The sequence below is a fragment of the Salmo salar genome, chromosome 18, assembly GCF_965601325.2.
Source record: "Salmo salar chromosome 18, fSalSal1, whole genome shotgun sequence".
Lineage (NCBI taxonomy): Eukaryota > Metazoa > Chordata > Actinopteri > Salmoniformes > Salmonidae > Salmo > Salmo salar.
The window spans coordinates 41,937,928-41,961,460 of record NC_138308.1 but is presented as its reverse complement, the minus strand read 5'-3'; the positions used below and the strand labels follow the sequence as shown (position 1 = coordinate 41,961,460).

General features: G+C 43.8%; 2 protein-coding genes across 3 annotated transcripts in view; one reads left to right on the top strand and one right to left on the bottom strand.

The window, feature by feature from the left end:
- LOC106577425 (DNA-directed RNA polymerase III subunit RPC1) overlaps nucleotides 1-7,850 on the top strand; it is a 61,227-nt gene extending 53,377 nt beyond the window's left edge. The window contains exons 28-32 of one of the 2 annotated variants that reach the window (XM_082964980.1): nucleotides 385-549; nucleotides 2,209-2,373; nucleotides 2,796-2,927; nucleotides 4,796-4,928; nucleotides 6,420-7,850. In XM_082964980.1, the coding sequence (XP_082821106.1) occupies nucleotides 385-549; nucleotides 2,209-2,373; nucleotides 2,796-2,927; nucleotides 4,796-4,928; nucleotides 6,420-6,568 (744 nt within the window). In that variant the 3' untranslated portion in view covers nucleotides 6,569-7,850. The remainder of the gene's footprint in view (nucleotides 1-384; nucleotides 550-2,208; nucleotides 2,374-2,795; nucleotides 2,928-4,795; nucleotides 4,929-6,419) is intronic. The other variant, XM_082964981.1, reaches the window with a different exon arrangement.
- Nucleotides 7,851-13,318: 5,468 nt separating this feature from the next.
- LOC106577384 (pyroglutamylated RF-amide peptide receptor) lies at nucleotides 13,319-22,866 on the bottom strand. The gene is made up of 6 exons (XM_014155348.3): nucleotides 22,321-22,866; nucleotides 21,165-21,323; nucleotides 19,244-19,305; nucleotides 18,682-18,917; nucleotides 17,157-17,254; nucleotides 13,319-14,794 (listed from the first exon to the last, which is right to left on the bottom strand). Exons 1-6 carry the CDS (start codon nucleotides 22,676-22,678, stop codon nucleotides 14,394-14,396), a joined length of 1,314 nt encoding a protein of 437 aa, XP_014010823.1. The 5' UTR covers nucleotides 22,679-22,866; the 3' UTR covers nucleotides 13,319-14,393.
- Between the last annotated feature and the right edge of the window lie 667 nt (nucleotides 22,867-23,533).

The window sequence follows — 23,533 nt, the reverse complement described above, 5'->3', positions numbered from 1 at the left end:
TCTCTGTCTCTCTCTCTGTCTCTGTCTCTCTGTCTCTGTCTCTCTCTGTCTCTCTCTCTCTCTGTCTCTCTCTCTCTCTCTGACTCTCTCTGTCTCTCTCTGTCTCTCTCTCTCTGTCTCTCTCTCTCTCTCTGACTCTCTCTGTCTCTCTCTGTCTCTCTCTCTCTCTGACTCTCTCTGTCTCTCTCTCTCTCTGACTCTCTCTGTCTCTCTCTGTCTATCTCTCTCTCTCTCTCTCTCTGTGTCTCTCTCTGTCCTTCTCTCTCTCTGTCTGTCTCTCTGTCTGTCTGTCTCTCTCTCTCTCTTTTTTCTCTCTCGCTCTCTCTTGCTCTCGCTCTCTCTTGCTCTCTGACTCTATCTATTTCTGTCTGTCTCTCTCCCCAGGTGAATGCAGAGACAGTCCGCTACTCTATCTGCATGTCTAAGCTGAGAGTGAAGCCTGGAGACATAGCTGTACACGGGGAGGCAGTGGTCTGTGTATCTCCCAGGGAAAACAGCAAGAGCTCCATGTACTACGTCCTCCAGTCTCTAAAGGATAACCTGCCCAAGGTAAGAGTAAAGCTGCGTCCCAAAAGGCACCCTATTCAGCCCGCTACTTTTGACCAGGGCCCGTATTCCCTATATATAGTGAACCACTTTTGACTGGGGCTCTGGTCTAAAGTATTGCACTAAAAATGTTAATCTTGTGTCAGTCTTCAGGCAGGTCTCACGATGGATTATTTTCGTGAATTGTTTCTTTCATGATATCAACAGGGGCTTTGTGATTAGAAATACATAGAATTCACCAGGCGGGTAATGCTGCCAAGCCTCTGTACAGTTCATTATAGTGTGTCCCCTCTCTCCTCCCTCTCTGTCTCATCTCTCCTTTCCTCCCTCTCTCTGTCCCCTCTCTCTGTCCCCTCTCTCCTCCCTCTCTCTGTCCCCTCTCTCTGTCCCCTCTCTCCTCCCTCTCTCTGTCCCCTCTCTCTGTCCCCTCTCTCTGTCCCCTCTCTTCTCCCTCTCTCTGTCCCCTCCCTCTCTCTGTCCCTTCCCTCTCTCCTCCCTCTCTGTCTCCTCTCCTTTCCTCCCTCTCTCTGTCCTCTCTCTCTCTCTGTCCCCTCCCTCTCTCTGTCCTCTCTCTCTCTCTGTCCCCTCTCTCTCTCTGTCCCCTCTCTCTCTCTGTCCCCTCTCTCTCTCTGTCCCTTCTCTCTCTCTCCCTCTTTCTCTCTGTCCCCTCTCTCTCTCTGTCCCCTCTCTCTCTCTGTCCCCTCTCTCTCTCTGTCCCCTCTCTCTCTCTGTCCCCCCTCCCTCTCTCTGTCCTCTCTCTCCTCCCTCTCTCTGTCCCTTCCCTCTCTCTGTCCCTTCCCTCTCTCCTCCCTCTCTCTGTCCCCTCTCTCCTCCCTCTCTGTCTCCTCTCCTTTCCTCCCTCTCTCTGTCCTCTCTCTCTCTCTGTCCCCTCCCTCTCTCTGTCCTCTCTCTCTCTCTGTCCCCTCTCTCTCTCTGTCCCCTCTCTCTCTCTCCCTCTTTCTCTCTGTCCCCTCTCTCTCTCTGTCCCCTCTCTCTCTCTGTCCCCTCTCTCCCTCTCTCTGTCCCCTCTCTCCCTCTCTCTGTCCCCTCTCTCCCTCTCTCTGTCCCCTCCCTCTCTCTGTCCCCTCCCTCTCTCTGTCCCCTCCCTCTCTCTGTCCCCTCTCTCTCTCTGTCCCCTCCCTCTCTCTGTCCCCTCTCTCTCTCTGTCCCCTCTCTCTCTCTGTCCCCTCTCTCTCTCTGTCCCCTCTCTCTCTCTGTCCCCTCCCTCTCTCTGTCCCCTCTCTCTCTCTGTCCCCTCCCTCTCTCTGTCCCCTCCCTCTCTCTGTCTCCTCCCTCTCTCTGTCCCCTCTCTCTCCTCCCTCCCTCCCCTCTCTCTCTCTGTCCCCTCTCTCTCCTCCCTCTGTCCCCTCCCTCTCTCTGTCCCATCTCTCTCTCTGTCCCCTCTCTCTCTCTGTCCCCTCTCTCTCTCTGTCCCCTCTCTCTCTCTGTCCCCTCTCTCTCTCTGTCCCCTCTCTCTCTCTGTCCCCTCTCTCTCTCTGTCCCCTCTCTCTCTCTGTCCCCTCCCTCTCTCTGTCCCCTCCCTCTCTCTGTCCCCTCCCTCTCTCTGTCCCCTCCCTCTCTCTGTCCCCTCTCTCTCTCTGTCCCCTCTCTCTCTCCTCCCTCTCTCTGTCTCTTCTCTCCCTGTCTCTGTGGTGCAACTAGGTGGTGGTACAGGGTATCCCCGAGGTGTCCAGAGCTGTCATTCACATCGACGAGCAGACCGGCAAGAACAAGTACAAGCTGCTGGTTGAGGGAGACAACCTACGCAGCGTCATGGCAACCCACGGTGTCAACGGCAACAGGACCACTTCAAACAACACCTATGAGGTAACTAGACTGTAGAAGCCCCTCCTCCAAAAACAAACAGCAACATATTATCGTCCCATTTATTGATCGAATTTTAAATGATCATCTCATTGATTGGCCTGAACCAATTCTTTCTATGACAACTGTTGTTGTAAAAGAGGGGCTTAGTTAATTAAATGAATTGATTGAATTCCCCAATGCCTCTGTGCCGAGAACCAACTGACTGTTCTCTCCTCCAGAACTATCTACTTTCCCCGCGGCGAGGATCCTAATTTGATCCCAGCATGAGCCTTACGCATTTCTGTTCCCTCTGCTCTGTCTCCCTGCTGCTGCTGTCCTCCTATCCTACCATTTAATCAATCATACAAATATCAGTTTGGAATTCTATTCTCCTTTAAAAAACCAGATCTAAACAGAATCAACTGATTGTCTCTGTTTCCCAGGTTGAGAAGACGCTTGGTATCGAGGCTGCTAGGTCCACCATCATCAATGAGATCCAGTACACCATGGTGAACCACGGCATGAGCATCGACAGGCGACACGTCATGCTCCTGGCAGACCTCATGTCCTATAAGGTCGGTGAAAAGATGAACAATGTTTTATTCAAAGACCAATAATATTGAGGTTTTTTTTTTTTAAGTTTGTATTGTGATGACAGATGAAGTCCTCTGTTTGCAGTTTAGATGCAGCAGGGTTGCAAAATTCCTGGAACTTTCAATAAATTCCCTGGTTTTCCTGAAATCCTGGTTAGAGGATTCCCGTAATAAATCATGCAACCAGAATCATGCAACCAGCATTTCTGGAAAAACTGGGAATTTATTGGAAGTTCCCAGAATTTTGCTAACCTGTGCAGGCCTACTCTCAGCTAATGTCATATTTTACATGTGTTTTCCATTGAAATACAGTACCAGTCAAAAGTTTGGACACTTGCCTCCCGACTGGTGCAGCGGTCTAAGGCACTGCATCGCAGTGCTAGCTGTGTCATTACAGATTCTGGTTCGATTACAGGCTGTGTCGCAGCTGGCCGTGACCGGGAGACCCATGAGGCGGCGCACAATTGGCCCAGCGTCGTCCGGGTTAGGGGATGGTTTGGCCGGCAGGGATGTCCTTGTCCGATCGCCCTCTAGTGACTCCTGTGGCGAGCCGGGCGCAGTGCACGTTGACACGGTCGCCAGGTTTACGGTGTTTCCTCCGACACATTGGTGCAGCTGGCTTCCGGGTTAAGCGGGCATTGTGTCAAGAAGCAGTGCCTCAGTGATGGGACAAGACTGTACCTACCAATTGGATATCACAAAATTGGGGAGAAAAAGAGGTGTAAAAAAAATATATATATATTTAAAAACTAAAAAACAAAAACATTATGTTTGGACACCTACTCATTAAAGGATTTTTCTTTATTTTTACTATTTTCTACATTATTGAATAATAGTGAAGACATCAAAACTATTAAATAACACATATGGAATCATGTAGTAACCAAAAAAGTGTTAAACAAATCAAAATATATTTGAGATTCTTCAAAGTAGCCACCCTCTGACTTGACAGCTTTGCACATTCTTGGCATTCTCTCAACCAGCTCCATGAGATAGTCACCTGGAATGCATTTCAATTAACAGGTGTGCCTTGTTAATTTTTTGAATTTCTTTCCTTAGTTCATTTGAGCCAATCAGTTGTGTTGTGACAAGATAGCCATATTTGGTAAAAGACCAAGTCCATATTATGGCAAGAACAGATCAAATAAGCACATTACTTTAAGACAGGTCAGTCAATCTGGAAATATCAAGAACATTGAACGTTTTTTCAAGTGCAGTCGCGGAAACCATTGAGTGCTATGATGAAACTGGCTCTCATGAGGACTGCCATAGGAAAGGAAGACCCAGAGTTACGTCTGCTGCAGAGGATAAGTTCATTAGAGTTACCAGCCTCAAAAATTGCTGCCCAAATAAATGCTTCACAGAGTTCAATTAAATGAACTTTAAATTCTCTAGCAACAACTCTGGTGGACATTCCTGCAGCCAATCGCATGCTCCCTCAAAACTTGAAACATCTGTGGCATTGTGTTGTGTAACAAAACTGCACAATTGAGTGGCCTTTTATTGTCCCCAGCACAAGGTGCACCTGTGTGTGTAATGATCATGCTGTTTAATCAGGTTCTTGTTATGTCACACCTGTCAGGTGGATGTATTATCTTGGCAAGTAATAGGGTTATGCAATATGATAATGTAATAAGATAATGTAAAGGGTTATGCAATGGGATAATGTGATATGATAATGTAATAGTGATATGAAACGGGATAATGTAATATGATAATGCAATACGATAATGTGGTAGTGTAATGTGATATGGATATGCAATAGGATAATGTAATATGATAATGATATGGATATGCAATAGGGTAATGTATAGGGTTATGGAATTGGATAATGTATTTGCCATCCATAGGGTGAGATCCTAGGTATCACCAGGTTTGGCCTGGCTAAGATGAAGGAGAGCGTGTTGATGCTGGCGTCCTTTGAGAAAACTGCCGACCATCTCTTTGATGCTGCGTACTTTGGTCAGAAGGACTCAGTCTGTGGTGAGTTTCATGCTTCCTCTTTCTATAGCAGAATTACAGAAATACAGCTACTTGATAACAAAGAACACACTGGCTTTTTGTTGTCTAAAAAACATCTGTCCTTTACACGACTTCTCTCATTCATTGCACTGATCTGAAATAACTAACTAGCCACTTGTCAAGTGTTTTCACAGCAGATGAATGGGGAGGAGACGGAAGAGAGGTCGGATTTCCAGTCATTGAGAAAGATATCCCAAACACGGCTGATTGAGCTCAATCTCTCTGTCTCCTCTGTTCCCAGGTGTATCTGAATCTCTCTGTCTCCTCTGTTCCCAGGTGTATCTGAATCTCTCTGTCTCCTCTGTTCCCAGGTGTATCTGAATCTCTCTGTCTCCTCTGGTTCCAGGTGTATCTGAATGTCTCTCTGTCTCCTCTGTTCCAGGTGTATCTGAATGTCTCTCTGTCTCCTCTGGTTCCAGGTGTATCTGAATGTCTCTCTGTCTCCTCTGGTTCCAGGTGTATCTGAATGTCTCTCTGTCTCCTCTGGTTCCAGGTGTATCTGAATGTCTCTCTGTCTCCTCTGGTTCCAGGTGTATCTGAATGTCTCTCTGTCTCCTCTGTTCCCAGGTGTATCTGAATGTCTCTCTGTCTCCTCTGCTTCCAGGTGTATCTGAATGTCTCTCTGTCTCCTCTGCTTCCAGGTGTATCTGAATGTCTCTCTGTCTCCTCTGCTTCCAGGTGTATCTGAATGTCTCTCTGTCTCCTCTGCTTCCAGGTGTATCTGAATGTCTCTCTGTCTCCTCTGGTTCCAGGTGTATCTGAATGTCTCTCTGTCTCCTCTGTTCCAGGTGTATCTGAATGTCTCTCTGTCTCCTCTGGTTCCAGGTGTATCTGAATGTCTCTCTGTCTCCTCTGGTTCCAGGTGTATCTGAATGTCTCTCTGTCTCCTCTGGTTCCAGGTGTATCTGAATGTCTCTCTGTCTCCTCTGGTTCCAGGTGTATCTGAATGTCTCTCTGTCTCCTCTGTTCCCAGGTGTATCTGAATGTCTCTCTGTCTCCTCTGCTTCCAGGTGTATCTGAATGTCTCTCTGTCTCCTCTGCTTCCAGGTGTATCTGAATGTCTCTCTGTCTCCTCTGGTTCCAGGTGTATCTGAATGTCTCTCTGTCTCCTCTGGTTCCAGGTGTATCTGAATGTCTCTCTGTCTCCTCTGGTTCCAGGTGTATCTGAATGTCTCTCTGTCTCCTCTGGTTCCAGGTGTATCTGAATGTCTCTCTGTCTCCTCTGGTTCCAGGTGTATCTGAATGTCTCTCTGTCTCCTCTGTTCCCAGGTGTATCTGAATGTCTCTCTGTCTCCTCTGGTTCCAGGTGTATCTGAATGTCTCTCTGTCTCCTCTGGTTCCAGGTGTATCTGAATGTCTCTCTGTCTCCTCTGCTTCCAGGTGTATCTGAATGTCTCTCTGTCTCCTCTGCTTCCAGGTGTATCTGAATCTCTCTGTCTCCTCTGTTCCCAGGTGTATCTGAATGCATCATCATGGGAATCCCCATGAACATCGGTACAGGACTGTTCAAGCTCTTACACAAGGCTGATAAGGACCCCACGCCACCCAGGAGACCCCTGCTCTTCGACAGCACCGACTTCCACATCCCCTTGGCTACATAGTAGAACCCTGGGCTCGTGTCTGTCCCAGTAGAACCCTGGGCTCGTGTCTGTCCCAGTAGAACCCTGGGCTCGTGTCTGTCCCAGTAGAACCCTGGGCTCGTGTCTGTCCCAGTAGAACCCTGGGCTCGTGTCTGTCCCAGTAGAACCCTGGGCTCGTGTCTGTCCCAGTAGAACCCTGGGCTCGTGTCTGTCCCACACCCAACATCTAATAATGTAAAATAATATGGTCATTTAGTAGATGCTTTAATCCAAAGGCAGCTACAGTTACATAGTGGCACGTCTGCAGTATATGTGGCCATTGTGGGAATCAAACCCACAACCCTTACTGATCTGATCAAGGCACTCTCACCTCATTGTATATGCTTCTTTTGCTATCAATGATTGACAGTTGGTGTGTGTGTGTGTGTGTGTGTGTGTGTGTGTGTGTGTGTGTGTGTGTGTGTGTGTGTGTGTGTGTGTGTGTGTGTGTGTGTGTGTGTGTGTGTGTGTGTGTGTGTGTGTGTGATGGAGCAAAGAGAGCATGGGGCACATACACAAGGAGTGCCTTAACGTGAAGCTTTTGTTTTCTCTCCATGAAGCATCTTCCTTTGGCTTTCTGTTTATTGTGTTATTTTATACCACTTCTTCTCATTCACAGGACTACAGAGAGAAGTGCCTGTCAAAACGTCTCCAGCTCTTCCACAATGGAAGACTGACGTTCACCTGTTTTTATTTGTTTAGTCGTGGCCTCATGTGGACTCATGTTCCTCGTTTGTTTTCCATGCTTTCCCTTTCTGAATTTACAATAAAGTGTGCTTGACGCTGGAAAGAGTGAAGCGTTGAAGTCACTGATTTGATTAGAAATATGGTTTGATGTTGTTCACTGGCTGAAAGGAGCCTGTTCCCAGGTCTGTAAAGTATGTGCTTGAGCCAACTCTTCTGACTGTCATTGCCACACAGCTTTGTTATGCCCTTCATGTTTGGTTTGACACTGATTGAACAACCTTGAGAGGAGTTGGCTGAAGCACAGAGGCATTTGGAGCCTGCTTACAATGAACCCTGTGTATACTATATGATGGCCTTGGATGCCCAGGCTTCACTCCTGATGTCTCTTACGGTGAGGTTACTATATGGTGACTGTTCTCTAAAACCTCAGTGGCTTTTTGTGTTTACTGCTGGCTTGATTTTTTTTCAGTGTTTAAAACATCCCTCTTACTGTATGTATGGATGTCTTTATGGTTTAAAACATCCCTCTACTGTATGTATGGATGTCTTTATGGATTAAAACATCCCTCTTACTGTATGTATGGATGTCTTTATGGTTTAAAACATCCCTCTTACTGTATGTATGGATGTCTTTATGGTTTAAAACATCCCTCTACTGTATGTATGGATGTCTTTATGGATTAAAACATCCCTCTTACTGTATGTATGGATGTCTTTATGGATTAAAACATCCCTCTACTGTATGTATGGATGTCTTTATGGTTTATGTGTTATTTAAAACCTCTTAAATGTAAATCATTGTAATCTATGTAATCTCCAGAAGTAAGGATTTATCATAAGAGGGACACAAACAATAACTAGGAATCCTGTGTACTCCAAGGTTAAATCTCACCTTCCAGGTAAAACATTTTATAAATTGCAGAGGTGTTGTCACTTTTGAGGACACAAGTACACAGGACAAATATGATGAAAATATGAAATATCTTAATGTATTTCCGATTCAACAAAACTATGAATATGGCTTGAAATTACATATTTATTTTTCTAAATATAGTATAATCGATTTATAAAAGGACTGACTATAATATTTAACCTTCCTTATAACTGTAAAATATATATTTAAATATTTAGTGTTAGACAAAATGTGTATATTTTCTAAAGGTCTCTCTTGATCAAAACGTCTGCTCCCATCGCTGTGAATGTCTCACAGAGCTCTAGCATGACTTCCTGAACTCGTAGGAACTTGCCTTTCATATCATATTAATCTCTTCCTTCTATGACAATTAGAAAGTGTTTTCTGTTTACAATTATTTTAGATTACTGGCTATAAATCGATCTCTGAGGGACATCCCAGCATCAAGTGGTGTCAGATTTCAGAGGAGACATACTCCTGTGTCCGTGAGAATCAGGGCTACCGCTCAATGCAAACCATTTCCATCTACGATGTTCACAGACCGATTTAGACACTAAAATGTTGGTCAGAACCGGTACCAGAGCCACGCAAGTCCCCTAAACGGGACTTTACATCTATTAATAAATCCTGCAATTCGTATATGTGAAGAATTTGGAAATGCTTAAAATCCTGTTCAATCTCTTTAACAGAGATGATATGAAGAAATCTGTTTCAAATATGACATGACAGTCGAAATGTCACAGTGACTTGGAGTTCCACCAAACCAATATGGAAATGGGAGAACTGACAGTGCCTCTCTTGCAGATAAGAGCATTTTTAAACCACTGGGATGGGAGTACCCTCACACAGAGAACCTAATGGCTTCAACAGCAGGTAGGCTTTTAAGCTAGTAATTAGTAGGACTGGTGAAGTCAATAGCCCACAGGGCTCTGGTCTAAAGTAGTGCTCTGTAGGGTTCCATTTGGCATGCTGTCACTGTTTGCTGTTTTCTCACCATTCTGATGTCAACCATAAAGCTGGATTTGGATCCATTAAAGGAAGTAATTACACACAGAAATGAAAACCAAACCATGTTCTTTTTTTTTTAAATTCCAAATTTGAAACATCAACATAATCTTGGTGACACGTACAACAATAGACACACGATAAGCCCTTTTTACATCAGCAGTGGTCACAAAGTGCTTATCCAGCCTAAAACCACAGAGAAAGCAATGCAGATGTAGACGCATCAACTCAAGTTCAACATTTAACTTGTGGTCCAGTAATGAAATATAATGTTGATAGCACATAAACAGAAGCTTGTACTGAAAAAGTATTTACCTCTTTAACAAAATCCTATAGAAACATGTATGTACAATTGTTCAATGATTAAAGTATTAGCCTGAGTGTCAGTCTGTTTGTGTTGTTGTGTCAACCTACTTGTCACTCATTGTTTGGCTTGAACATGGAGTTGCATAGAGCACAAATAGATCTGGGACCAGGTTAATAACGTTTAGCTCTTTCAGTTAAATAAAATGTCTTGATTCATTCATTGATTGGTAATTAGCCTCTTTATAATTAGATATCTCCACCATCTCCAGACAGTAGTGATTTCCATGGTACTGAGTATTCCACCTCCAAGACCTCTATTGAGTCTATTGTATTGTCTGTTGTGGAATTATCTGTAGTGAATCAATGAACCTGGCTTTCTCAGCATGCTGAATCAGGTAATAGTGAATCAATGAACCTGGCTTTCTCAGCATGCCGAATCAGGTAATAGTGAATCAATGAACTAGAGGTCGACCGATTAATCGGAATGGCCGATTAATTAGGGCCGATTTCAAGTTTTCATAACAATCGGTAATCGGTATTTTGGGCCACCGATTTGACGATTAAAAAATATATATAATAATTTAAACCTTTATTTAACTAGGCAAGTCAGTTAAAGAACACATTCTTATTTTCAATGACGGCCTAGGAACGGTGGGTTAACTGCCTTGTTCAGGGGCAGAACGACAGATTTTTACCTTGTCAGCTCGGGGATGCAACCTTACGTTAACTAGCCCAACGCTCTAACCACCTGCTTTACGTTGCCAAGGTAAGTTGCTAGCTAACATTAAACTTATCTTATAAAAAAACAATAAATCAATCATAAACACTAGTTAACTACACATGGTGATGATATTACTAGTTTATCTAGCCTGTCTTGCTTTGCATATAATCGATGTGGTGCGCATTCGCGAAAAAGGACTGTCTTTGCTCCGACGTGTACCTAACCATAAACATCAATGTCTTTCTTAAAATCAATACAAGTATATATTTTTAAACCTGCATATTTAGTTAATATTGCCTTCTAACATGAATTTCTTTTAACTAGGGAAAATGTGTCACTTCTCTTGCAAACAGAGTCAGGGTATATGCAGCAGTTTGGGCCGCCTGGCTCGTTGTGAACTGTGAAGACTATTTCTTCCTAACAAAGACAGCAGACTTCGCCAAACGGGTATGATTTAACAAAAGCACAATCGTTGCACGACTGTACCTAACCATAAACATCAATGCCTTTCTTAAAATCAATACACAGAAGTATATATTTTTAAACCTGCATATTTAGCTAAAAGAAATCCAGGTTAGCAGGCAATATTAACCAGGTGAAATTGTGTCAGTTCTCTTGCGTTCGTTGCACGCAGAATCAGGGTATACAGAATCTGGCTCGTTGCGAACTAATTTGCCAGAATTTTACGGAACTATGAAATAACATTGTAGGTTGTGCGATGTAACAGGAATATTTAGACTTATGGATGCCACCCGTTAGATAAAATACGGAACGGTTCCGTATGTCACTGAAAGAATAATGTTTGAGATGATAGGTCATTAATATGGTCAAATCCGGAAACTAAGGTTTATTATATTATAGTTAAGTCTATGATTTGATATTTGATAGAGCAGTCTGAGCGAGCGGTGGTAGGCAGCAGCAGGCTCGTAATAGTCAAAGGTATATGGTTTAGAGAGAAATAGTCGACGCGTCATAATTCCTGTAATAACTTGCGGCTGAACTTAAAATGGGGTTCCTTCGTTATTTTACCGTTCATGTCTTCCATAGAGAATAGTCTTGATCTACTTCAAATAAGGTCTGTGTTTTGTGCTTAAACCGCCTCGGCGTTTTGATACCCGTGTAAATCTCACTAGGTAACGTTTGTCAACATATTTTCATAAATCCACTCTACAAAAAATGTTTGCTTTGCTTATATTGATCAGAGTTATATCCTATGGATATCTACACAGTTATACAATTGGCAAGGTGGTGTAAGCCTAAACCAAACACAGACCTTATTTTAAGTTAATCAAAAAATATCCTATGGAATAAATGAAGGAACCGCTTTTCAGATTTTGCTAGAAGGTGTCATGGGAAATATGACTCGCACTTTGGTAGTCAATTCTTACCATGCCCATTATTAAAATAGGATTTCCTGCATATAGAAATTACAGTTTTTGTTTTCAGCATTCATCACAGGTAACTTAAACTCTATTTTTATTATTCAAACAGTTGAGAGTATTTGTCTCCTAAGCAGACTCTTCAGTATCGTTGTCACTTCAGAGCTGTGTGTGTGTGTGCGTGTATATATATACATATTTCAAAAAATCATTAATAATCGGCCGATTAATCGGTAGCGGCTTTTTTGGTCCACCAATAATCGGTATCGGAGGTGAAAAATCATAATCGGTCGACCTCTACAATGAACCTCTGTGTCCTTTCTATTTCACAGCATTTTGATCTTTCTGAGGTGACCCTGTCTTATTTCATATTCAAAACCTGTCTTCACAATCTGTACTTCTCTGAGATGCCTGCAGTGCTTACCTTCATTTACAAGACAGTAGTTTTGTGAAGGTACAAAATGTGCTTTTATAAGTGATCATGTACGTTAATGGACTAGCTCTCACTACCGTATGTACAGTTGAGCAGTAAGAGGTTTTGCCACCAGGACTTTGGTCTACCGTCTCCTAAACGACAGCTGCCTGCGTGATAGCTGCCTGCCTGCGTGATAGCTGCCTGCCTGCGTGATAGCTGCCTGCATGCGTGCTAGCTGCCTGCCTGCGTGCTAGCTGCCTGTATACAATATAATATCTTTAACAATGTACCTGATAGGAACAGCACAAAATTGCACGTCATGCAATGCACGGCTCACCATCCAACTCTGCACTCACGCACTGTACAAAATATACAACCCCCCCACCAGACACAGTAAGTTGCTAGCTAGTATTAGCAAGAATTCTCTACAACAAAATGCACAACCAATATTCACCAAAAAACACTGCATCTTATGTGTGATGTTCGAATAACATTTACAAACAAATTGATATAAATTGTACATTTAAATCATCACTTGGGAGTATAAAAATCACTTTTGACATACAGTGCTTTGCAACCAACAACCTACCGCTGGTTTGGTGCTTGTTCACTGGGACGATTCTAACTGAAACATCCTCCCTCGTAAGCAAGCTACGCAAACCAGCCAATAAGATGCCATGTTGAGTAGGTGAAGGCAAGACAAAAATAAAACCAAAACCCCATTGGCTTAACAATAAAGTGGCAAGGAAATCACCAATATAACCCTGTTACACCTGCCTGCCAGCCGCCTGCCAGCCGCCTGCTGTGGTGTTCTCTTCCTGTCAATAATAATAATAATACATATATCATTTGCATAGCACATTTCCCATGCTCAATACGCATAAAGTTAAAAAGCAAAACAAAATCACAATCACAATACGTCAACACATTACTTACTAATGTTGAAGATGGACTTTAAGCAGATTAAGCCATTAAACATTTAAAGCTTGAATAGGTGTTGTGTTTTAAAGTGAGGACATTAAAGCTGCCTCCTTGACGAGTACAGGTAGTGTTGCAGAGCTGAGGGGGCCACACGTGAGAAGGCACTGTCACCCTTGCTGGGCATGGTAGTGGCTAGTTTGACCAGGCTGTTTTAGTCTGATTATTGTAGGGTACGTCCTGCGGAATAGTTATTCAGAAGTTGGCATATGTACAGTGCCTTCGAAAGTATTCAGACCCCTTGACTTTTTCCACATATTGTTCCATTACAGCCTTATTCTGGAATGGATTCAATTGCCCCCCCCCCCCCCTCATCAGTCTACACACAATACTCCATAACAACAAAGCAAAAATAGGTTTTTGAAATATTTAGACCCTTTACTCAGTACTTTGTTGATGGACCTTTGGCAGCGATTACAGCCTCAAGTCTTCTTGGGTATGATGCTACAAGCTCGGCACACCTGTATTTGGGGAGTTTCTCCCATTCTTTTCTGCAGATCTATTATTTTCCACTGAAAAACATCCCCACAGCATGATGCTGCCACCACCATGCTTCACCGCAGGGATGGTGCCACGTTTCCTCCAGACGTGGCGCTTGGCATTCAGGCCGAAGAGTTCAAAGTGTTCAATCTTGGTTTCATCAGACCAGGATGCCTTTTGGCAAACTCCAAGCGGGCTGTGATGTGCCTTTTACTGAGGTTGGCTTCCGTCTGGCCACTCTACCATAAAGGCCTGATTGGTGGAGTGCTGCAGAGATGGTTGTACTTCTGGAAGGTTCATTAAAGCCTATTTATTTTTGTTACAAGCCGTGTTTCGTTAAAGCCTATTTATTTTTGTTACAAGCCGTGTTTCGTTAAAGCCTGTGTAAAGTTAATTTGTTTCAATGTACCGGTAGGCACCTGCGGCTTATAGACATGTGCGGCTTATTTATGTTCAAAATAATATTTTCTTTTAAATTCAGTGGGTGCGGCTTATATTCAGGTGCGCTTAATAGTCCGGAAATGATGGTAAATGTTCAAATATTAACTTAGGCACTCACTTGATGAAGGCTACAGGACAAAGCAATTGAATGTAACAACCATGTCTGTGTCACTAGCAAACACAGTCATTAATGGTACTTGTAACTCTAAATTTCCCTTGAAAGGCACCCTGGGAAATATGCAAATAAGGTTTTGTACCCTACAGTTTTAAAACAACACCCCAAAAACGTTTTAGTGGTACATTTTTGCCACTTAAAGGAACAGACTGCTTTGTCACTGTGGTGGTAGCCTAAATAGGATAATTTGTACCTTTTCCAAAAGGTACGCTTTTGAACCTGTACTAATTTCTCCCCTAATGTACACTTGGATAAATTAGGTGAAAAGGAGACTGGAGTGCTTCTTTTTTTAAAGTCTGTAACGAGACTATTTCAACAGATCTACGCTGCTCACTGGTAGCTCAGTGTTCACCGTCATCTTCTCTCCTGCTAAAGCTGAGGAGGTCTGAGAGGAAACAGACGGACCGTTCTCCAGCACACCCTGCACCAAGCCTCCATTAGCCCCGCCACCAGTCTCTGAGAAGGCCTCCCTCTTCAGTGGTCTAATAAAGCATACAGTGGGGTTGTTGGGCGTCTCCACAGCGCCGCCCCGGTGGTTGGAGGGTTTCCTGAGGCAGCGGGACAAGGTAGCCACACAGCTCTTCTTGAAGTTCTCGTTCATGAAGGCATAGATGATCGGGTTGTTGAAGGAGTTGGAGAAGCCGATGGCCTGGACGATGGCGATGATCATGTTCACCGTCACCTCATCAGAGTTCTTCTCCAGGTCGTCTAGATGTGAAGAAAGGAAGGTTTATAGGGATTAGTTCAGCTGTATTTAGAGAATATTTGTAGCTAGGTTTCCATCCAATTTGCGACAGATTTTCATTTGAATATTCTAAAATCTCCATATAACAATATTGCATTTTCCCACCAGAGATGTTTCCATGAAACTGATTTTTTCATTATACATTTTTGGGAAATTACAGTACAGTAACAAATATAGGACATCACTACAATATTTTTCTCTTAAGAAACATAAAATAACATTAAATAAAAACAGACTGTTTGCTGATTTAAACGTTTAATTTTAACTAGGCAAGTCAGTTTAGAACATATTCTTATTTACAGTGGACGACGCTGGGCCAATTGTGCGCCGCCCTATGGGACTCTCGAGCACAACCAGATGTGATACAGCTTGGATTCAAACCAGGTACAATAGTGGCACCTCTTACACTGAGATGCAGTGCCTTACACAGAACCCAAACCGGCTGCGCGCGTGTGCTATCGTGCATACATTTATTTTGTCCCCCTACACGGCCTTCCCTGTAGCTCAGTTGGTAGAGCATGGTGTTTGCAACGCCAGGGTTGTGGGTTCGATTCCCATGGGGGGCCAGCACAGAAAAAAAAGAAAAAAAATTATGAAATGTATGCATTCACTACTGTAAGTCGCTCTGGATAAGAGCGTCTGCTAAATGACTAAAATGTAAAAAAAAAAAAAAAAAGTAAAATGTACAAACGCGATCACGACACGCAGGTTAAAATATCAAAACAAACTCTGAACCGATGACATTAATTTGGGGACAGGTCGAAAAGCATTAAACATGTATGGCAATTTAGCTAGCTAGCTTGCTGTTGCTAGCTAATTTGTCCTGGGATATAAACATTGAGTTGTTATTTTACCTGAAATGCACAAGGTCCTCTACTCCGACAATTAATCCACACATAAAACGGCCAACCGAATCGTTTCTAGTCATCTCTCCTCCTTCAGGGTTTTTCATCTTTGAACTTATATGGTGATCCATCTACACTTTCATAGTATCACCAAGACAACCGGCAAAACAGTTCTTCTTTCAATCACCCACGTGGGTATAACCAATGAGGAGATGGGACGTGGGTACCTGCTTCTATAAACCAATGAGGAGATGGGACGTGGGTACCTGCTTCTATAAACCAATGAGGAGATGGCACGTGGGTACCTGCTTCTATAAACCAATGAGGAGATGGGACGTGGGTACCTGCTTCTATAAACCAATGAGGAGATGGGACGTGAGTACCTGCTTCTATAAACCAATGAGGAGATGGGACGTGAGTACCTGCTTCTATAAACCAATGAGGAGATGGGACGTGGGTACCTGCTTCTATAAACCAATGAGGAGATGGGACGTGGGTACCTGCTTCTATAAACCAATGAGGAGATGGGAGAGGCAGGCCTTGCAGCGCGATCTATTTTGCGACGCTCGCGCACGCGACGCGTCCGGTCTGGTCAGCATGTTACACCGCTGCGCCACTCGAGAGCCCCGACAAGAGGCTGTGCGTGACGTAGTGCATATAAACGCCACTTTTACTGTTACATTTTCATGTACCGAATGGAAAAATACAAGTTAAATAGGTTTCCATCACATTTCCAGCTCTACTGATACTTGTATCACAAAAACTGTTGCATTATATAGCAGATGTGCCCGCTCTGGTCTGGGCACATGCGCGCTAGCCAACAGCTCGCAGATACAGAGCGGGTAGGCTACCGACATTATCAGATTATTATGAATAAGAGCAAAATTATGTGCATTTGTCAAACGGCAGCCAAGCATCGATCATCATGTCACCTGAATAAGACCCTCGACATTTATTGGAAAGGAGCATCAAGCTCATTGCACATTCACCACCCTGTGAATAAACTGCATGTTTTCCCGAGTCGTAGTGAGAGGACCACACAACATATCGTCACTCCAAGTTTACTTTGATATGATGGTTATTAAATCAATATTTGCGCATCAATGCATTTCCACCGCCATTTCTCGCATAATTGATTTTACCTACACAAAAAGATCCCACCATTTCGAACGAACAAAAACGTTTGCCAACACAGTCTTGTACGGACATTTCATGTTTTCATCAGACTGGTCGTGACTTTTTTTTCATGCATCAGGTAATTCATCCGCATGGAACGGTTTAATGGAAACGTGTTTAGTGAGAGTAAAATAAACATGCTGAACAGTCAGATTTACACCTGCCTCTGAGTTACAGTTAAACCTGAATGTAAAGGTTAACCTATGTGACGGTGATTGTTTACGCTATATGTACTACACCCTATTTCAGCTTGTTAGATCTAGCCCTACTGTCGTTATTGTAGTATGATAGATCATATACTTACTGTACTCAAACAGCATGTGAACGGTATGAAACGGAGCCCAACAGATTGTGAACAGCAGAACGATGGTAATCATCATTTTTACAGCTCGCTTCTTCTTCCTGTGAAAATCAATAAAGCATTCTAACCTTCTCATGCTGATTCCCTTTCTTTTATTCGTCGCATACTGAGAGACATGCAGGTGTCATCATGCACAATGCATTTCAACACAATAAAACAGGTATTGTATAAAAGCTCTGTGTGCCTGAATGGTCTAGCGTTAGTGCTGCCAACTCAGACTGCTGTTCAATACCCACGTGCTTTCAACTTTTCATATCCCGTTCATCTCAATCAATCAATATCATGCATTTTATAAAGCCCTTTTTACATCAGCAGTTGTCACAAAGTGCTTTACAGATAACCAGCCAAAAAACCCAAAGAGCAAGCAATGCAGAGGCAAAAGCACAGCGTCTAGGAAAAACACCCTAGAAGGCAGGAACCTAGGAAGAAACCTAGAGAGGAACCAGGCTCTGAGGGGTGGCCAGTCCTCTCCTGGCTGTACTGGGTAGAGTTGAACCAGGCTCTGAGGATGGTGGCCAGTCCTCTCCTGGCTCATCTCTCCCCTCTCTCATTCTAGAGAGGAACCAGGCTCTGAGGATTGTGGCCAGTCCTCTCCTGGCTGTACTGGGTAGAGAGGAACCAGGCTCTGAGGATGGTGGCCAGTCCTCTCCTGGCTCATCTCTCCCCTCTCTCATTCTAGAGAGGAACCAGGCTCTGAGGATGGTGGCCAGTCCTCTCCTGGCTCATCTCTCCCCTCTCTCATTCTAGAGAGGAACCAGGCTCTGAGGATGGTGGCCAGTCCTCTCCTGGCTCATCTCTCCCCTCTCTCATTCTAGAGAGGAACCAGGCTCTGAGGGGTGACCAGTCCTCTCCTGGCTGTACTGGGTAGAGAGGAACCAGGCTCTGAGGGGTGGCCAGTCCTCTCCTGGCTGTACCTGGTAGAGAGGAACCAGGCTCTGAGGATGGTGGCCAGTCCTCTCCTGGCTCATCTCTCCCCTCTCTCATTCTAGAGAGGAACCAGGCTCCGAGGATGGTGGCCAGTCCTCTCCTGGCTCATCTCTCCCCTCTCTCATTCTAGAGAGGAACCAGGCTCTGAGGATTGTGGCCAGTCCTCTCCTGGCTGTACCTGGTAGAGAGGAACCAGGCTCTGAGGGGTGGCCAGTCCTCTCCTGGCTGTACCTGGTAGAGAGGAACCAGGCTCTGAGGGGTGGCCAGTCCTCTCCTGGCTGTACCTGGTAGAGAGGAACCAGGCTCTGAGGGGTGGCCAGTCCTCTCCTGGCTGTACTGGGTAGAGAGGAACCAGGCTCTGAGGGGTGACCAGTCCTCTCCTGGCTCATCTCTCCCCTCTCTCATTCTAGAGATGAACCAGGCTCTGAGGATGGTGGCCAGCCCTCTCCTGGCTCATCTCTTCCCTCTCTCATTCTTCCCTATACCTATCACAATAAAAACAATGAAAGATGTCTGTATATATGTACAGTACATACAGTACCTGGATATTTTGTTGACCTCTCTGTGGTTCATGGTGTTCAGGACAGAGGAGTCCCCCACCCTCTTCCTAATCCACAGCTCTATCCCTATCCGTGTGTAGAGAAACAACATGGCTGCCATGGGCATCAGGAACAGAGCTACCATGATGAAAGTGGTGTACACTTGTCTGTGGGTCAGGGAACGCCAACGCTCCTGACAACACACGTGGTGGTGGTCGTACAGGAAGTCATACTTCACCTGGGAATGGAGGGGGAAACACATCAATGAAGCATTCAATCACAGCTTTGGGTGTTCTGGAGTGATTCTGAAAGCAACCGATTAGGTTAAGTTAGGTAAGGTCAGGTAAGGTCAGGTCTGGTGAAGTCAGGTCAGTTTTGGTTAGATTAGGTCAGGTTTGGTTAAGTTAGGGGTTAAGTTAGGTCAGGTCAGGTTAGGTCAGGTTAAGTTAGGTCAGGTCAGGTTAGGTTAGATCAGGTCAGATTCTTAGGTGCCAGGATGTTTACTGTAAGCGTTTGGATTTGATCTGAAGCTACAGTAGCTGTGATGTGAGGGGCTTGACATACCTCTAGTTGCTGTACGAACAGCATTGGGGATCCCACAACCACTGATGTACTCCATACAAGTCCTACACAACGAAGACATGTCTCAATACAATGACTTCTTCACAATACCACAAGTAATACATCATATACTGTAGACATATGAAGAGTTTCTTTCCAAAACACTGTATCCACCAATTTTTCACATTTGTACATTTACATTTACGTCATTTAGCAGACGCTCTTATCCAGAGCAACTTACAAATTGGTGCATTCACCTTATGATATCCAGTGGAACAACCACTTTACAATAGTACATCTATGTTTTTATATATATATATATATATATATATATATATATATATATATATATATATATATATATATATATAATCTTTATTTATTTTAATTTTTTGGGGGGGTAGAAGGATTACTTTATCCTATCCTAGGTATTCCTTAAAGAGGTGTGGTTTCAGGTGTCTCCGGAAGGTGGTGATTGACTCCGCTGTCCTGGCGTCGTGAGGGAGCTTGTTCCACCATTGGGGTGCCAGAGCAGCGAACAGTTTTGACTGGGCTGAGCGGGAACTGTGCTTCCGCAGAGGTAGGGAGGCGAGCAGGCCAGAGGTGGATGAACGCAGTGCCCTTGCTTGGGTGTAGGGACTGATCAGAGCCTGAAGGTACGGAGGTGCCGTTCCCCTCACAGCTCTGTAGGCAAGCACCATGGTCTTGTAGCGGATGCGAGCTTCAACTGGAAGCCAGTGGAGAGAGCGGAGGAGCGGGGTGACGTGAGAGAACTTGGGAAGGCTGAACACCAGACGGGCTGCGGCGTTCTGGATGAGTTGTAGGGGTTTAATGGCACAGGTACCTTCATGTGTACCTTCGATTGGGTAGCTGGAATGGAATGTTGTTATCCTGTATATCTATTGGGTAGCTGGAATGGAATGTTCCTATCTTGTGTATCTATTGGTTAGCAGGAATGGAATGTTCTTATCCTGTGTATCTATTGGGTAGCTGGAATAGAATGTTCCTATCCTGTATATCTATTGGGTAGCTGGAATAGAATGTTCCTATCCTGTATATCTATTGGGTAGCTGGAATAGAATGTTCCTTTTCTGTATGTTTAACATATGAATGAATTCAACACATAAGTCTAGCATCATGCTATAGTGATTGGTAAGAGTTAGGTCTCGTACCAAATGGCACCCTATCTCCTATATTCACTGAACAAAAATACAAACAAAGATCCCAGAAATGTTCCATACACACGAAAAGCGAATTTCTCTCAAATTGTGTATACATTTGTTTACATCCCTGTTAGTTAGCATTTCTCCTTTGCCAAGATAATCCATCCACCTGACAGGTGTGGCATATCAAGAAGCTGATTAAACAGCTTGATCATTACACAGGTGCACCTTGTGCTGAGGACAATAAAAGGCCACACTAAAATGTGGAGTTTTGTCACACAACACAATGCCACAGATGTATCAAGTTGAGGAGCGTGCCATTGGCATGCTGACTGCAGAAATGTACACCAAAGCTGTTGCCAGAGAATTTTATGTTAATTTTACTACCATAAGCCACCTAAGCCATTTTTTTCTTCTATTTTTGTTGTCAGTGCCTCAGAGCTTAATGTGTTTAAATAAAGATTTTCCTTCTCTTTTTGTTGTCAGTGCCTCAGAGCTTTATGCATTTTTTTCCACTTATCTACACACCATACTCCACTTTCTTTTTATATTATGAAAGAAATTCAACCATAACTGAAGAACTCTCATAGGTTACTATCCTCTCACAATGTCTGTACCTAGCGACCTTTTAGTCCTCTCCTCTCTCATTTCTCTTCCTCCCCACTCTCTCATCTCTCTTCCTCCCCACCCTCCCTTCTCTACTCTCACTGCCGTACACCATTAACACAAAAGCAGAAAGTGTTTATTTTTTAAAAGCATACCTAGCATCTTGTATGCTCTTTTCGGAGTGTACTGCCTCCTCATTTTCAAAGGGTAGACAATTCCCTGGTACCTCTCCACGGCGATGCAGGTCATTGTGAGAATCCCTGTCACTATGGCCATAGTCTGAACAAAAGGAATCGTCTTGCAGATGAGAACACCTAGGAAGAGAAGGGGTTAGAAGTGTCACTCAAAAACACACTGTACACGGAACAAGCAGAAGTTTCGCCATACGTTCTCTCATTGGCTGCGTTTACACAGACCTATTCCGATCTTTTTTTTCTCACTAATTGGTCTTTTGACCAATCAAATCAGCTCTTTTGTTAAGAATTGTGCAACATATCATAATTGAGCTGCCTGTGTACTGCAGCCGGTATGGCCCTTGTTATATAACTGCATGGGGAAATTCGTGTGTAGGTAACCTTCACTCCTAAATCCCCTGGCTTCGATGTGGAGTCCCCCAGAAGGCTGCTCCTCACCCATTCAAACAAAATAGGCTATTTTGTGACAATTCACAGTATAACCTATATCACAAAACGAATGTGATATTGCTTGCTCTAAATCTTGTGTGAAATATTGAAAAAGGTGAAAGAACTCTCAAGCCACCTATAAACCCTAACGTCCGGCAAACCAGAACATCGATTAAAAACTATTTACTTAGACTACAACTATGGAAATAAAATACTCTGTAAGCCACTGCTCTATAGTCTATTACTTCCCATGTTGGTTGGTTTTTAACGGCAACATTTTGACTGATGGGTTGAGTGACCCACATCCATCAGTTTCATTAAACTGTAGAAGGCACCAGAAGCCAATAATACACTGAGATTCTCTGCAAACACAACCCGTTCATAAATCAATGAGTGTCAAGGCTCCGATTATAATATTCTTAAACTACTGCCAAGTTTAATGCGCATCCATATTATTTTAGGATGAAGAAGAAAAAAAACAACGATTCCAAATAGGCTTCTAAAGTCTATTCAAACTATCAATGACAGTAGGCACCCCACTGGGCGCATAAAGTCAATTCAATGTCTAATTCCACTTTAGTTCAATGTAATTTCATTGAAATTACGTGTAAACAATGTTAATTCAACCAGTAGACATGCAGTGCAGAGCAGACAGGTGTTGATGGAAACATGGAACAGAGGAACTCACCTCCAAGCCATTCCGAGGAGATGTTCTGCAACAAGGTGAACGGGATACAGAAGAATGTGATCAGAAGATCGCTCACCGCCAGAGAACAGATGAAGATATTAGTGGAGGTCTGTATTGCTCTTTTACGCACCACTATGTAGACAACCAAACTGTTCCCAACCAGAGCCAGGACGAAAATGATAGCATACATAATGACGAAAGTAGTCTTAGCGCCCAACGGGAGCTCAGGGACGTAGACAAGCGGCTGTATGTTGTAAGACTCGATGAACTCTTGTCGCGTTAAGTTGTAATGTTGTAGCATCTCTTGCAGAACCTCGGGTGTTATTTTCGTGGACCCCATTTCTGTTTCCGTTGTCATTTTCTAGGAGTTTATGTAAATTCCAATAGTACAGCCACTACAGACAGATATATTTTCCCGCCTGAAAATTGTGTTTTATTCACGTGTGGCTGATTAGGCGATTCCAAGCTGTGCGCACTGGTGCGCTCCTCCAAAAAACATATTTCCACTGTGCTGCGGCTAGATAGTGCATTTCTCCCGTGGCAAGAGGAAAGAGGAAAGTGTCTGAGTGACACTTCTATCCTATACCGCGCGTTGTTAGTCTGCTGTTATTGCTGTGGGCTAATAACCTCAGTCCGTCAAGGGGTGGAACACCCAATTAACTGTCATTCCGGTCCTCAAAAGACAGAACGAACGCACACACACACACACACACACACACACACACACACACACACACACACACACACACACACACACACACACACACACACACACACACACACACACACACACACACACACACACACACACACACAGCTTTATGGAAACAGATTAATATTTTTGGTTGTGTGCTTTTGTGCTTTTCATCATAGCCTATACAAGATTGAGGTCTCATGAAAAGGTCATTCCTGGTTTTGAGCCGTGTGTTCAATTTCCTGAACTCATACAGAGGAGAAGTCAATCAACTTGTCTATCATTGCATCTACTCGAGTTAGTTACATAGTCATTTGTTTTTGTGCACAGTGCTCTTCAGAGATGTGCTGTTCGACAACAACACACTTCCTTTGCAAACAGATGTCTGTGATTCAATTATACAGTCCTATCTCAGAACTGTAATGGGGATTCTGACAAGGGTCCCGTCTTTCAATCAAATGTTTTGTGTATATATAGTACTTTTCAAGTACAGCCTGCATGAACATTATACTTGGACTC